The sequence below is a fragment of the Hemitrygon akajei genome, chromosome 9 (genome assembly GCF_048418815.1).
Source record: "Hemitrygon akajei chromosome 9, sHemAka1.3, whole genome shotgun sequence".
Classification (NCBI taxonomy): Eukaryota; Metazoa; Chordata; class Chondrichthyes; order Myliobatiformes; family Dasyatidae; genus Hemitrygon; species Hemitrygon akajei.
Genome location: NC_133132.1, coordinates 96057688 through 96071130, shown reverse-complemented (window position 1 = coordinate 96071130; position 13443 = coordinate 96057688). Strand labels below are relative to the sequence as shown.

The 13443-nt window shown below is 42.8% G+C and overlaps 1 protein-coding gene across 6 annotated transcripts in view; it reads right to left on the bottom strand.

Moving 5' to 3' along the window:
- dst (dystonin) overlaps positions 1 to 13443 on the bottom strand; it is a 579575-nt gene that overhangs the window by 282820 nt on the left and 283312 nt on the right. For all 6 annotated transcript variants that reach the window (XM_073056532.1, XM_073056533.1, XM_073056534.1 and 3 more), the window contains 8 exons: positions 13047 to 13204; positions 12012 to 12187; positions 10607 to 10745; positions 7328 to 7521; positions 6045 to 6207; positions 4049 to 4132; positions 1919 to 2026; positions 320 to 418 (listed from right to left, as the gene is read on the bottom strand). In XM_073056532.1, the coding sequence (XP_072912633.1) occupies positions 320 to 418; positions 1919 to 2026; positions 4049 to 4132; positions 6045 to 6207; positions 7328 to 7521; positions 10607 to 10745; positions 12012 to 12187; positions 13047 to 13204 (1121 nt within the window). The remainder of the gene's footprint in view (positions 1 to 319; positions 419 to 1918; positions 2027 to 4048; positions 4133 to 6044; positions 6208 to 7327; positions 7522 to 10606; positions 10746 to 12011; positions 12188 to 13046; positions 13205 to 13443) is intronic.

Genomic DNA, 13443 nt, shown 5'->3' with positions numbered 1-13443 from the left:
TGTTCCACACTTTGCACGTCTTACAGCTCTAGGGGAGGACAACAGGAAATCCACTTACCAAGACTGCTGTTGTAAACCACACTTATGCTCTCTGCACTTCTCCTCTTGTTCTCCCACTTCAAAATGCTTGGAATCTCTCCTGGTAACAAAGTGTGTCCAAAGCCCTCACCTCTCTATGACCAGGCACGTCCATATGTATGGATAGTCCATACTTTTTAAATGAATGCTGTCTCTTTAAATCTCTGCATTTAGAAAATACCCATTTGCTTCAAGTTCCATTTATATTGTGTTAATTTTCACCCATATTTGTGGCAGTTACCTCTTCTTCCTCGGATCTTTTTAAAGCGTCGCTGGCAAACTTCACATACTGCATCCTCAGGGTAACCAGGGCAGTGTAGCGTGCTCGGAGGTCCATGAACTGCAGACGGACACAAAACAGCGTGACACCATGGTTAATGCAGCTCAAGCTTCAGCTAAATGTGCATTTGAGGCAATCTGTAAGGAAAGAGTTAATTCCTAACTTCCAACTTTTCTCGCCTGATGCACTAGAACACTAGAAAATCGACCAACATACAAATACTGGAGGAACTCAGCAGGTCAGGCAGTACTATGGAGGGAATGACCAGTTGACACTTTGGACTGAGACTACATCAGTACTCTAGCTATTGTCTCAGGCCAGAATGCCAGCTATTCATTTCCCTTCATAGATGCTGCCTGACTTGCCGAGTTCCTCCAGCATGTTATATGTATTGCTCCAGACTGCAGAATCTCGTGTCAAAAATCAAACCACCCCTGGCCTCTTCCTAACAGGCTTTGTATCTCTGCTGTAAAAGTGGGCCTTGAGGTTGCGACCCTCCTGCTCCCCTACACCACAGAATATGGAGACCTCTCAGAAACAAGGCTAAGTATCCAACATTCCAAAACAAAACATCGCTCTGCCTCTCATAGACTACTCCCTTAAACTCATCCCTGGATTTTCAAAAACAATACCAGACCGAGATCTCATCTGCAAGTTTCCCTGTCTGTATGATCCATACAGCAATGAAACTGGCCCTTTGTCCAACCACAACCACGCCAACCATAAATACCCGTCCATATTAATCCCATCTTCCTCTTGTAGCCTGATGAGCTTCAGACCCCCAGTCATACAGTCATATACTACAGCACAAAATCAGCCCATCTAGTCCACGCAGAACTGTTACTCTGCCTAGTCCCATCAATGAAGGCATTCAACCCAGTGAGCCTACACTGACTCTGATACAACCATCCAGTCTGCCAGCCCCTTGCTTTCTCCCCGTATGTTCCATTCTAAGTACTGAATGAATTACTGACTACATCACAGATGCTATTCTGCCCATAGGTTCATGCTGGCCTCCAGCAGAGAAACTCTATCACTCCCAATGCCCCCCTCATTATTTCCTTGCAACTCTGTAACTTATTTTCACTTGCAAAATCAACTCTTCTTCGATTCTTCTGCCTCTTACTGACATTAAGTAACTTACAGAGGCTGATCAGCCTGTATCTTTGTGAAGGGGGAACGCTCAAACAGAATATACAAATTTCACTCAAACAGCACCTGAGGTCAGAATCAAACCAGGCTCCTTTAGGGTGTGAAGTAGTCTTCTTCATGAACGTGTTTCTGTGCCACCCACCCAGTGGACTTACCCAAAATCAGGAAGATACATTTCCACACCACTTTTAGACTGTCCAATCCAGGTTAAAATAACTAACTCCATCAAAAAAGACCACATCTTCACTTTGGTTCAACTGCACTTACATCTGCACTCTCAGGATAAAAACCTTATGGTGAAAAACCCTGGATGAATCTGAAAAGTTTCGTTAACTTTTCCCTTGACCTCCTCTGCTGTAAGGAGAGTAATGTCAGTTCTATGAGATTGATAGCGTTAACATCGGCCACCTCTTGCACAATGATGTCTGAAGAGCTCTGCATCCTGCGCCGCTTGACTGGAGATTTCTGCTGGGAGTCAACCATAGCTTTGTAGGTCATGAGCTGAAGTTCGTATTCCTGCGAATGGAATAAAGAAACAGTAGTTTACTCTCCGACATGATACAAACCAGAACCCAGCCGTGGAGCACTAACAATCCCGTTGTTGGTGCTTCATGTTCCTGACAAATCTTAGCTCCAATAACTAGTAAAAGATAGCAGAGCCCAGAGTGGTGAATCGTTCTCCAACGTTCAGTGAGCGATGGTGGGCACTCTTGCTTTGGTAATTTACACCCTGCAACAGAGAACTGAGCATGTAATTCATCTTAATAGTCCAATGTCATATCAGGGAAATACTCCAACCAGGAATATGCCACACAGATATTACAATTGCTCCTCTCTTCAGTTAGATTGCAATCAACCATTAATTCCACTCACCAGTCTTTGCTCTATTTGTTTCATACATTTAATGAAATATGAGTTTTCAAGTTAATCCACAGCTTTTTAGAATGGAGTGAGGGAAGGGAACTCCATATTTGGAGGAAAAATGGTAGGGTAATGGGCTATGTGGGAGGGAAGGGTTAGATTGATCTTGGGGAGGTTTATATTATTATTATATTATTTAGGTTGGTATAACATCATGGACCCAAGGGTCCATATGGTGCGGTACTGTTGTAAGTTCTACTGACTTTTGGGAAAAACAGTCTCTCTGGTTTCCCCCACTGAATTGGTTAGTTCTTACCTAACTCTGAGTGGTGATTGACTTTTGATCCTTGTTCACAATCTCCTACCCATGAAAATTGCATCAACCTCAGTGATACCTTTTAATATTTTGAACCCTCAATCTTTTCTCCTCAAATAAATGCAGGCTATTCAATCTATGATTTCAACCTGTAATCCTTTTGAACCTGTGTTTCATCCCCATAGGGTCAATCAAGGTGTAATGATAAAAGCTACATACAATAAATGTCAGCACTCAGTCATCACCATTCATCAGTAAGGTTCACACTTGCATGAAGACTGCTGTGATTTCAGAACCTTGAACAGCAAAGTAATAAACCTTCAATCCCCATTGTATCCAAGACACCTTCAAGCAGTTGTGCTTCTAAACTTTGCTGTCCATCATTAAGGACCCTTATCACCCAGTTCATGCTCTCTTCTCTTTGCTCCCATCAGGTAGGAGGTACAGAAGCCTGAAGGCACACATTCAATGATTCAGAAACAGCTTCTTCCTTTGCCATCCAATTTCTGAATGGACATTGAACCTACGTACACTACCTCACTACTTTTTTATTTCTATTTTTTGCACTATATATTTAACTATTGTAAATATATTTTTACTGTAATTCACAATCTATTTTTTTCTCTATTATCATGTATTGCATTGTACTGCTGCAGCAAAGTTAACAAATTTCCCAACGTATGCTGGTGATATTAAATCTGAATCTGATTCTGATCTATCTGTACAGAGAAAGATATTGGAAGTCTTCTCCAAAGTGACCACCATAAAAGGATTGGCACGAGACTTACCATAGAAGGAAATAACTTACTCCAATTGTTTTAAGAGACTCTCCAATTAATTTAACTCCTTTGTGTTTTCCTCCTAGTTCTGCTCAGTTCTCTGCTTTCCTGTTTCCTTATCAGTGGCTCTATTAACTCTGCATGGAGGGTCCCAAGCCCGGCTGTGAAAGGAGGAGGGTTGGGTATGGGGCTAGAACCCCATCCTATAAAAACCCAGAGCTACAAAAACTCCAAAGATCTCATCGAAAGATCTTCGACTAGAAGATGTATGAAGTCACGGTGAGAGCGGAAGCCACAGACTGATCAACCTCATATCAGCCCAGGACAGGGGACGCCTGCGAGCTGCTGTGGCACCTTATGCCCGTTAGGGGTGATGGGCTCAAGAATCAGCCGCTGCCACTGCCCATGACATCATTCTGAGCAATGCATTCCAGAGTAAAAAACTGTTTGTCAACTCCACATTCCCAATTACGTTAAAACTGTTAACACTGGATTATCAAATATTTATTTTTACTTAACCATCAAAATGACTCAAAATTTAAATAATATTGGAAGAAATTCCAGCTGAATTCCCAACTATACCTTGACGGCGGAGGAATATCCTTCGGAGTACTTCTGACACTCGTCCATTTTCCTCTGTTTCATTTCAACCTCTGAAGCCAACATCTGCAAAATCAAAAGATGTGAACTCAATTGTCAGACAGAAAGGCCTGGAGTGGTCGTGGAGAGGAAGTTTCCTATGGTAGAGGTGTCTAGGACCAGAGGGTACAACTTCATCATAGAAGGAGGTTCAAAGGCCAAAAGTTCAAAAGTTCAGAGATTCCTTTATTATCAAAGTATACAATTCTGAAATTCTTCTTCTCCAGATAGCCATGAAACCAAGAAAGAATGGCAGCACAATCATCAACCCCCAAATTCCACCCCCCCCCCACACACACAAAAGAACAAACAAAACTGGAACAGGTTGTTACATTTTATTCTGCATTTTATCATGGTTTTATCTTGTTCTACCTTAATACACACTGTGTAATGATCTGATGTGCATGCACAGTATGCAAGGCAAGCTTTCAATTCTATCTTGGTACATGTGACAATAATAACCGAATTCCGATTCCAATGAAGTCATACAGTGCAGAAACAAGCTCTTTGGCTCAACTGGTGCCCCCCACCAAATGCCCATCCAGTCTAGCCTCACTGTCCCATTTTGACCTATACCCCTCTAAACCTTTCCAATCCATGTACCTGTCCAACTGTCCTTTAAAAGTTGTTATTGTACCTCCCTCAGCCACTTCCTCTGGGCAGCTTATTCATATACCTTCCACCCACTGTTACTCAGGGGTCCCTCACCTTCTTATTAAATTGTTCCTCTCCTACCTTAAATGTTTACCCTCTAGTTTCCAATTCCTCAACTCCAGGGAAAAGACTGAGTGCATTTAGCCTACCTAATTTTATACACCTCATATAAGATCATCTTTCAATACCTTATGCCCCAAGGAATAAGTGGGAAGTGCCTTGCACAATGGACACCAAGCTGGCTGGTTTCTCCCCTGCAGCAGGCTTGGAGATATGAGCAGAGAATGTGATATGAATCTCTGCTCACGTTCACACTCCACGGCTCACAATTGGTAAAGTGCCATCTTCCCCAGAAAATACTGGTGCAATTCTACACTGCCATCACGGACAGCATCCTCAATCAGATATCACTGTCTGGTTTCGTGCAGCATCCTCTCACAACACACAACAAACAAGAGCAAACTGCCTGGTCAGCAGGAAAAGGTAATTGGTGCAGTCAACCATCACTGCAGTACTTGAATGTGTCCAGAACAAAAAGCTCCCTTCTGGAAAGTGCTGCAGGTCTATTAAAACAAAAACTTCATGCTGTCTTAAAGTTTCCTCCCTCAGGCAGTTAATCTGAGCAACCATTCCATTTCTCTTCAACCCCCTTCTATCTATTATCTCAGTCATACTCTATAAACACTTCAAACCACTTTTTATAATGCTACTTACATTGTAAATGCAAGCTAGTATTTATGTACTTGTACACAGTTTATTGCAAATCTGTACTTTAACCTCTATGTTTTACATAAATCGTTATTCTTCATCATTGTTGACTGTTATTTTTGTTACACGTTGCACCAACACACAATGTTTAGCAACGTCCTAATATATGTAAATATAAATGACAAATAAAGTTGAACCTTGATCCTGTGTGAATTAGCACCTGCTGGCACAACCCGAGTCCCAGAGGAGCTGACCTCATTTCACGTTCAAATCAGGAGAAGCATATGTTCTGATGAAATGTTCGGGATCAGGTTATGTCAGCCTAGGTTGCTAAATTATCCAGGTCAGAATGACTTACTTTGCTCATCTGAAAGTAACCTTCAGAAAGTTGAACATTTTTCACGATTTTATCTGGTGTTTCACCCTCAGATCGGCAGCATGACTGAGGTTGTTGCATTCGTGGTGACAGTCAGGTTTGGATAAGACAGTGAATGCTTGGGTTCAGGTCATATTTGTGTTTGGCGAGAGCTCTGATTCTATGCTGACCTCCAGTGTGAATTATTAAAAAGCAGGCTACCTTCTGTTGATGGAGTTCATCCGCAAGGGCTCGGCTATCTTCTGGCTGGCGTTCCTGCATCTTCTGTTGAGTGGCTTCCATTTCCTGGATCCATTGATCGAGATCTTTGTAGCAGTCTCTATACCAGCTGAGAGATGTGCTGATTCCTTCGAGTTCATGCAGTCTGAAAGCAAAGTGGACATCCGCTAAGTGTATCTCAGCAGCAGTAGTTGATCAGATCCTATCAGAATGACCCCAGCTACGTAGCAATTGCTGCATTCTTTGGCCCTTTGCCATCCCCACCTATTGTGTGCCAGCATCTAACATTATTGTCCTCGCCCTCCTTCCCCTACCCTCCACCATGCATGGGGTAGCATGGTAACATAGAGACTAGCGTAATACTTTTGAGCACCAGTGAACAATTCCCACTGCTGAGTTTGTACTTTCTCCCCGTGAATGTGTGGGTTTCCAAAGGCGTATGGGTAGCAAGGGCTATGCTGGTGCCAAAAGCACAGCGGCACTTGTGGACTGCACCCAACAGATCCTTGGAATGTGTTGACCATCATCACAAAACCTATTTCACTGTGTGTCTCGATGTACGTGTGACAAAAAAAAAAGCTATTCTTCATTTTGTTGATCATTCCCCCGGATTTAGCTATCATATGGCAGCTCCTGCTCCTCACTCTTCCCCTACCCTTCTATCCTGCTTCTGCCTCCCTTCCTTTCCAATCTCGGTGGAGAGCCCTGGCCCGAAATGTCAACCGTTTATTCCTGCTGTGTTCCTCAGGCACTCAGTGTGTGCTGGTTGAGAAAGGCTGTGGGACGGAACAGCGGATTGAAAGGCACCCTGTAGGCACGAGAGTTACTCATATCCCTGAGATCATATTGGGTTGTCCTAACATTGACATGTGAGCTATTTGCTGTAGAATATTACCACTTTCAAACAATACCCAGCATAACACTTTACACTACCGGGGTACAATTCCTGCCACTGTCTGTAATGAGACTGTATGTTCTCCCTGTGACCACATGGGTTTCCACTGAGAGATCCAGTTTCTTCCCACATTCCAGAGGTGTACGGGTTCGTTGTGGGCATGTTATGTTGGTGCTGGAAGCATGGCAACACATGGGCTGCCCAGCAAATCCTGGGACTTTGTTGGTCATTGACACAAACAGCGCATTTCTCTATATGCTTCAATGTACGGATGACAAATAAAAATAACGCTTTCTTCAAAAATTCATTAAGGAGGAGGGAGGTTTTTGCTGTAAGGCAGCCAACTTTATCAGTTATGAGCAGTGCAAACCTGTTGTCAATTTGGGAGCGAATGCTCTCCCATCTCTCAACCAACTGAACGGCCTTTTCCTTGTGCCAATCCATGTCCATGTCTCGCTCGTTGTGGGCCCTCAGCATCCGCTCACTGATAGCCTTGCCCTTCTGCAGCTTGTCCTCGAGTGAATGGAAAATTTCCCGCTGCTCGTCCACTTCGGCACGCCATTGCTGTTCGAGAGAGAGGTGCAGCAGCAGTGAGTTCTCATTTAAAGACCAAATTCTCAGCAAGATGGAGCAAAGGAGGATGAGTGCTGACTCGATGGAGGTGTAGAAGATAATGAGGGGCATTGATCGAGTGAACAGCCAAAGACTTTTTCCACAGACAGAAATGGCTAATATGAGAGCCTAAAATTATTATGCCTTTTATTATGAAACCATCCAGGGGGACGTGTCAGAGGTAAGTTTAATACAGAGAGTGGAAGGTGTGTGGCAAGGGGTGGTGGTAGAAACAGATACATTAGGGACAAATACAAGAAACTTAAATAGGCACATGAATGATAGCAAAGTGGAGTGCTATGTGGGAGGGAAGGGTTAAATTGATCTTAGAGTAGGTTATAAGGTCAGTACAATATGATGGGCCATAGAGCCTGTTCTGTGCTGTTGGGTTCAATGTTATATAACAATTTTATTTTAAATTCATTGACAGGAATGTGACTTCCAAAGGCTGAGCCCACCCATAACTACCTTTGAAAAGGTGGTGATGAGATACTTGAATTGAATGATCTTTATTGTCATTATACATAGGTACAATGAAACTCTGTTTGGCTTCTTCTCAGGTAATCAAACAAAGTGGTAGATAAAAGCAAGACAGTAATAGAAAAACAGTATTAGATAGATAAGTAGCAGAAAATAAGTTGCAGCAGCACCAGAATATCACAGTGATGCACAAAGTGCCGTTAGTGCAAGTATTTGAGTCCTTGTGTGTGCTCACAGTTTCAGTCATTGTTCTGTGGGAGTGGTGTGATGGAGACCACAGCTCTGGGGTAGAAGCTGTTCCTCAGTCTATTTGTTCTGCCTTTTAGTGTCCTGAACCTTTTGCTGGACGGCAGCGGGTCAAACAGGGAGTGGCCGGGGTGTGTGGTGTCTCTGGTTATGCTGATTGCTTTCATCCTGAGTCTGCTGGAATAGATGGTGTCCAATCCTGGGAGCTCCATCCTGACAATTCACTGGGCAGCCTTCACCACGCGATGCAGGTCTTGTCGCTCAGCGGCTGTGCAGCTGGCATACCACACTGTGGCGCTGTTGGTCAGGATGGTTTCAATTGTGCTTCTGTATAAGTTAAGCAACAGCTTTTGTGGGAGTTTGGCTTGTTTCAGCTTTCTGAGTAAGAAGAGTCTTTGTTGTACCTTTTTTACAAGCATCAAGGTGTTGGTGGTCCATGTCAGCTGCTTTGACAACATAACTCCAAGGAATTTTAGGTGTTCCACACTTTCCACTACCTCTCCATGTATATGGAGGGGGGTGTGTACTCTGTCCTTTGATCTCCTGAAGTCAATGATCATCTCTTTTGTTTTAGAAGTGTTATGGACCAGGTTGTTGTCCTTACACCACTCCATCAGATGATCTACCTTGAGCCTGTAGGCTGTTTCATCCTCATCCGAGATCAGGCCAACCACTGTGGTATTGTCCGCAAATTTAATTATGGAGTTGGAGGTATAGATGGGGGTGCAATCATGTGTGAAGAGTGTGTAGAGCATAGGGCTCAGCACACAGCCCTGCGGGGTGCCTGTTTTTAAGATGAGGGTGGTGGTGGAGGTGTGCTTACCAACTCTGACTTGCTGTGGACTACAACAGTCAAGTGTACCCACAATGGTGTTTGAGAGAGATATCTAGGACTTGTGGAAAACACTGATATATTTCCTAAGTCAGGATGGTGTCTGGCTTAAATTTAATGGGAGACCTAAGGAAAGCATCAATTGTGGCAGGTTCATGACAGGGCTCTATAATAAAGACATAGAGCACTACAATGCAGAAACAGTCCTTTCAGCCCATCTAGGCTATGCCAGCCTGGTCTTCTGTCTAGTCCCATCGACCTTCACCTGGCCCCAGCCCTCCAAGGCCTTCCCATCCATGTAGCTATCCAAACTTCTCTTAAATGGAACAATTGAACTCACATCCACCACTTCCACTGGCAGTTCCATACTCACACCACCCTCTGAGTAAAGATCCCTCTCAGATTCCCCTTAAGTATTTGACCTTTCAACCTAAACATATGACCTTTAGTTCTAGTCTCATCCTACCTCAGTGGAAAAAGCCTGTTTGCGTTTACCCTATCTGTAAGCTCAATGTTGTATACCTCTATCAAATCTCCCTCTTTCTCCTACTCTCCCAGGAGTAATTTTTCTATTCAACCTTTCTCTTCAACTCAGGTCCTCAAGTTCCAGTAACATCCTTGTAAAATTCTTCTGCACTCTTTCAATCTTATTGATAACTTTCCTGTATGTAGACTGCACACAGTTCTCCAAATTTGGCCTCACCAATGTCTTATACAACTTCAGCATAACATCCCAACTACTGTACTCAATGTCCTTATTTATGAAGGCTAATGTACCAACGCTCTCTTTATGACTCTATCTACCTGTGATGCGACTTTCAAGGAATTATGGATTTGTATTCCCAGATTCCTTTATTCTACTGCACACTTGAGAGGTCTACCATTCATTGTGTAAGTCTTACCCTGGTTTGTCCTCCTAAAGTACAACACCTCACACACGTCTGGATATAATTTCATCTGCCATTTTTCAGTCCATTTTCCCAGTTAGTCCAAATCAGTTTGCAAGCTTTGGTAGCCTTTCTCACTGTCCACTATGGTCCTAATCTTGGTCCAATCAGAAGTTCAAGATATACTAGTTTAGCATTTGCAAAGTTCCTGGGGTTGGATATAAAAAGCTGGGATTGGAGAACTGGGCATCAGAGTAGTGTAGCAGTTAGTGTGATGGTCTTACAGCTCAGGGTGTCAGAGTTCAATCCTGGCTCTTCTGTAAGGAGTCTCTGTATGCCCTCCCTATGGAGCATGTGGGTCTTCTCCAGTTCCCCTGGTTTCCTTCCATAGTCGAAAGATGTACTGGGTAGGCCAATTGGTCATTGTAAGTTGGCCCGTGATTAGGTTAGGGTTAAATTGGGGTTGTCAGGTTTGTTGAGCAATGTGGCTCAAAAGGCTGGAAGGTACCGCCCAATGGACTAATGAACTTCGGCACTGTGATATGTTACATAACTTTTCCAAGTGTTCGGATCTGAGAGAAAACTTCATTACCTTCAGCGTATTCTGCAGAGACTGAATAGCCTCTGGGTCTGGGGGCACTGCATCCTCCTCTCCAAGTTTGGTCTCATACTCCTTCACAAGAGCCTCTGCTTCCTGTGTGTTTTTAACAACCAAATTGACCGTCTTCAACCTGCAGTCGGAACCAAGATTCATTTTAATCTTCTGCAAGCAGTTATAAATGCACCAGCCCATGGTGTTCACAACGATTACCATTTACCCAGGATTATTATCAGTTCGCTCAACAGCATCCTGCCTGGCACTCCAGAACAATGGTAGAAAGAACTTTGGAATGGTCTGTCATAGGCAAGCAGAAAGCAATAAAATTAGATCTACAAAACATACAAAGGTGTCACTCCTGCCACAGTACTGGGAAACTCAACTTTCCCATTCAACAAAACAAAGATGCTATTCTTGCTGTAAAAAGATAATCTTGGTATACTTCAAGACAAAAGTACCCCAACCACAGATTTACGGTATTGCAGGGAGAACTCCATCATCCCTTTCGCAGCACGCCGACTCTTTTTTGCTCTGTAAGCAATACTGAGTGCAAGGGGAAGCAGTAAATTTCCTGCTCAGGTTGGCTATTATGGATTTGCAGCAGCCACACAATTCACAGCAAGTGACTTGGGACCGGAAATGTTAACTCTGTTCCTCATTCTAGAGGTGCTGCCTGATCTGCTGAGCATTTGCAACATTTTGTTTCTATTTCATGCCTCCTTTGAGACCATCTCAGGAGCAAAAAACAAAACCAACCATAATCATTCATAAATCAGAAACAACTCAGAACCAAACACTACCTCAGTCAGTTCCAGGGTAAAACAAAACAAATTAAAGCCGCAGTGAAATCTATAATGACAGATACAGCCCAAATACCAGCACTCACTCATTCAAAAGGAATATTTATTCCAGGTCAACATGATTTGCAGCATGAGAAAGTATACACAATCACTTACCAATTATAAAGCAGACATGGTTTTTAATGCATTAACCCTTTACAACTTAAAGGGTCATAGCAGATTTCTCAGCACTGGGATCCCTGGACAAACAAAATGGCTATCGTGGAATGGACTCTTCTTTACCCAGCATGCACAGAGAAAGAGAAATTGCTCTGCTTCCTGACTCTCCATCCTAGAGGCAGAGTGGTTTCTCTTTCTCTGTGCATGCTGGGTAAAGAAGGCTAAGATGGAATTCCACACTATCTGGATACTGGGTGGAAACTTTTAAGTTGTATTTAATTTATTTGAAAGTAATTATTCTGCAAAGATACAGAGAAAAATAAAAGACAGAAAATGCTAGTCTGCCGAAGTGATTTAATTTTCAAATGAAGCACATTACTAATTTTTATATTGTTGATTTGCTAAGGAAGATGATATGCTTATAAAGTTTGAACCCTTACTTATCCAAATAAATGGAGGAGAGGGAGTACACTTGATTGAGATTCTGCAGCACCACGCTCAGCTCCGTCCGCAGGGTTGGAGCAGCAGATGAAGAGGCTTGACCAAAGAATTTGTCACACTTCTCTGTTACTTTTTCCAGATCAGCAATAAGCTCTTCCAGTTCACTCTTCAGCTTCTGGTGAGAGAAAGGTGAAAGTGCAATCAGTCCAGTGCGGTAACCTAGTCTGTACAATGCTGGATTCATAATCCACAGATCATATGTTCAAATTTCATGGCACATGAATTTTAATTAACTGCATTAGTAAAACTGGAAATTAATACTGCTACTATATGCAAGAATCGGTATTATTGTATAAACGTAACTTGGATTGTAACTGAATTACAAATATACCTTCAGGGAAGAAAACCTCACTTCCTTACCCTTGTGAATCACAACCTCTTAACTCCTCTTCAATAAGATCGTAAGTACAAGAGATTCTGCAGATGTTGGAAATCCAGAGTAACACCCACAAAATGCTGGAGGAACTCAGCAGGTCAGGCAGCATCTATGGAGGATTTATGAAGGGTCTCAGTCCAAAACGTCGACTCTTTTATTCCTTTCTGTAGATGCTGCCTGAGCTGCCGAGTTCACCCAGCATTTCGTGTGAATTACAAATATACCTTCAGAGAAGAAAACCTGACTTCCTTACCCTTGTGAATCATAACTTCTTAACTCCTCTTTAATAAGTTCATAAGTACAAGAGATGCTGGAAATCCAGTTAACACCCACAAAATACTGGAGGAACTCAGCATCTATGTCTCACCCTGAAACGTCAAATGGTTATTCCTCTCCAGGGATGCTACCTGACCTACTGAATTCCTCCAACACTATGTGTGTGAATGAGGTCTAATACTCAAAATGGCTCAAGGTCATCCTTTAACATTGTTTGAAACTTAACAAAGCAGCATTTCCGACATTTGCTGAAGGTTTAATCGAATACTATCTGAGTGGAGGACTTCAAATGTCATTTTGTGCAAAATCTTCTCAAACTGACCTCTTGCTGAGAGATTCTTTGCACGCTTTCTTGCAGGTCATCCCGTTCGAGCGGTGTGCGGATCTGACGAATCAGCTGCTTCTCAGAGTTCTCCACTCGGAGCCGAATGTTTCTCACCTCAGAGATTAACAGGTTGTATGCTGACTCCTCCTGCTCCTCTGGTGGAGTTGAAAGGTCAGAACAATTAATGTTTCATTTGTTATTTAGAGTAAAATGTCTAATACAGCCAGTCCTGTGGTGATATAAGGACTCCACCCCTGGAAGTGATCATAAACTGATTTCTCCTAAAGTCAGAATCATCACTTTTCTATAAAATCATAAGACATAAAAGCAGAATCAGGCCATTAAGCCCATCAAGCCTACTCTGTCATTCCATCCTGTCTGACTTACTATTTTT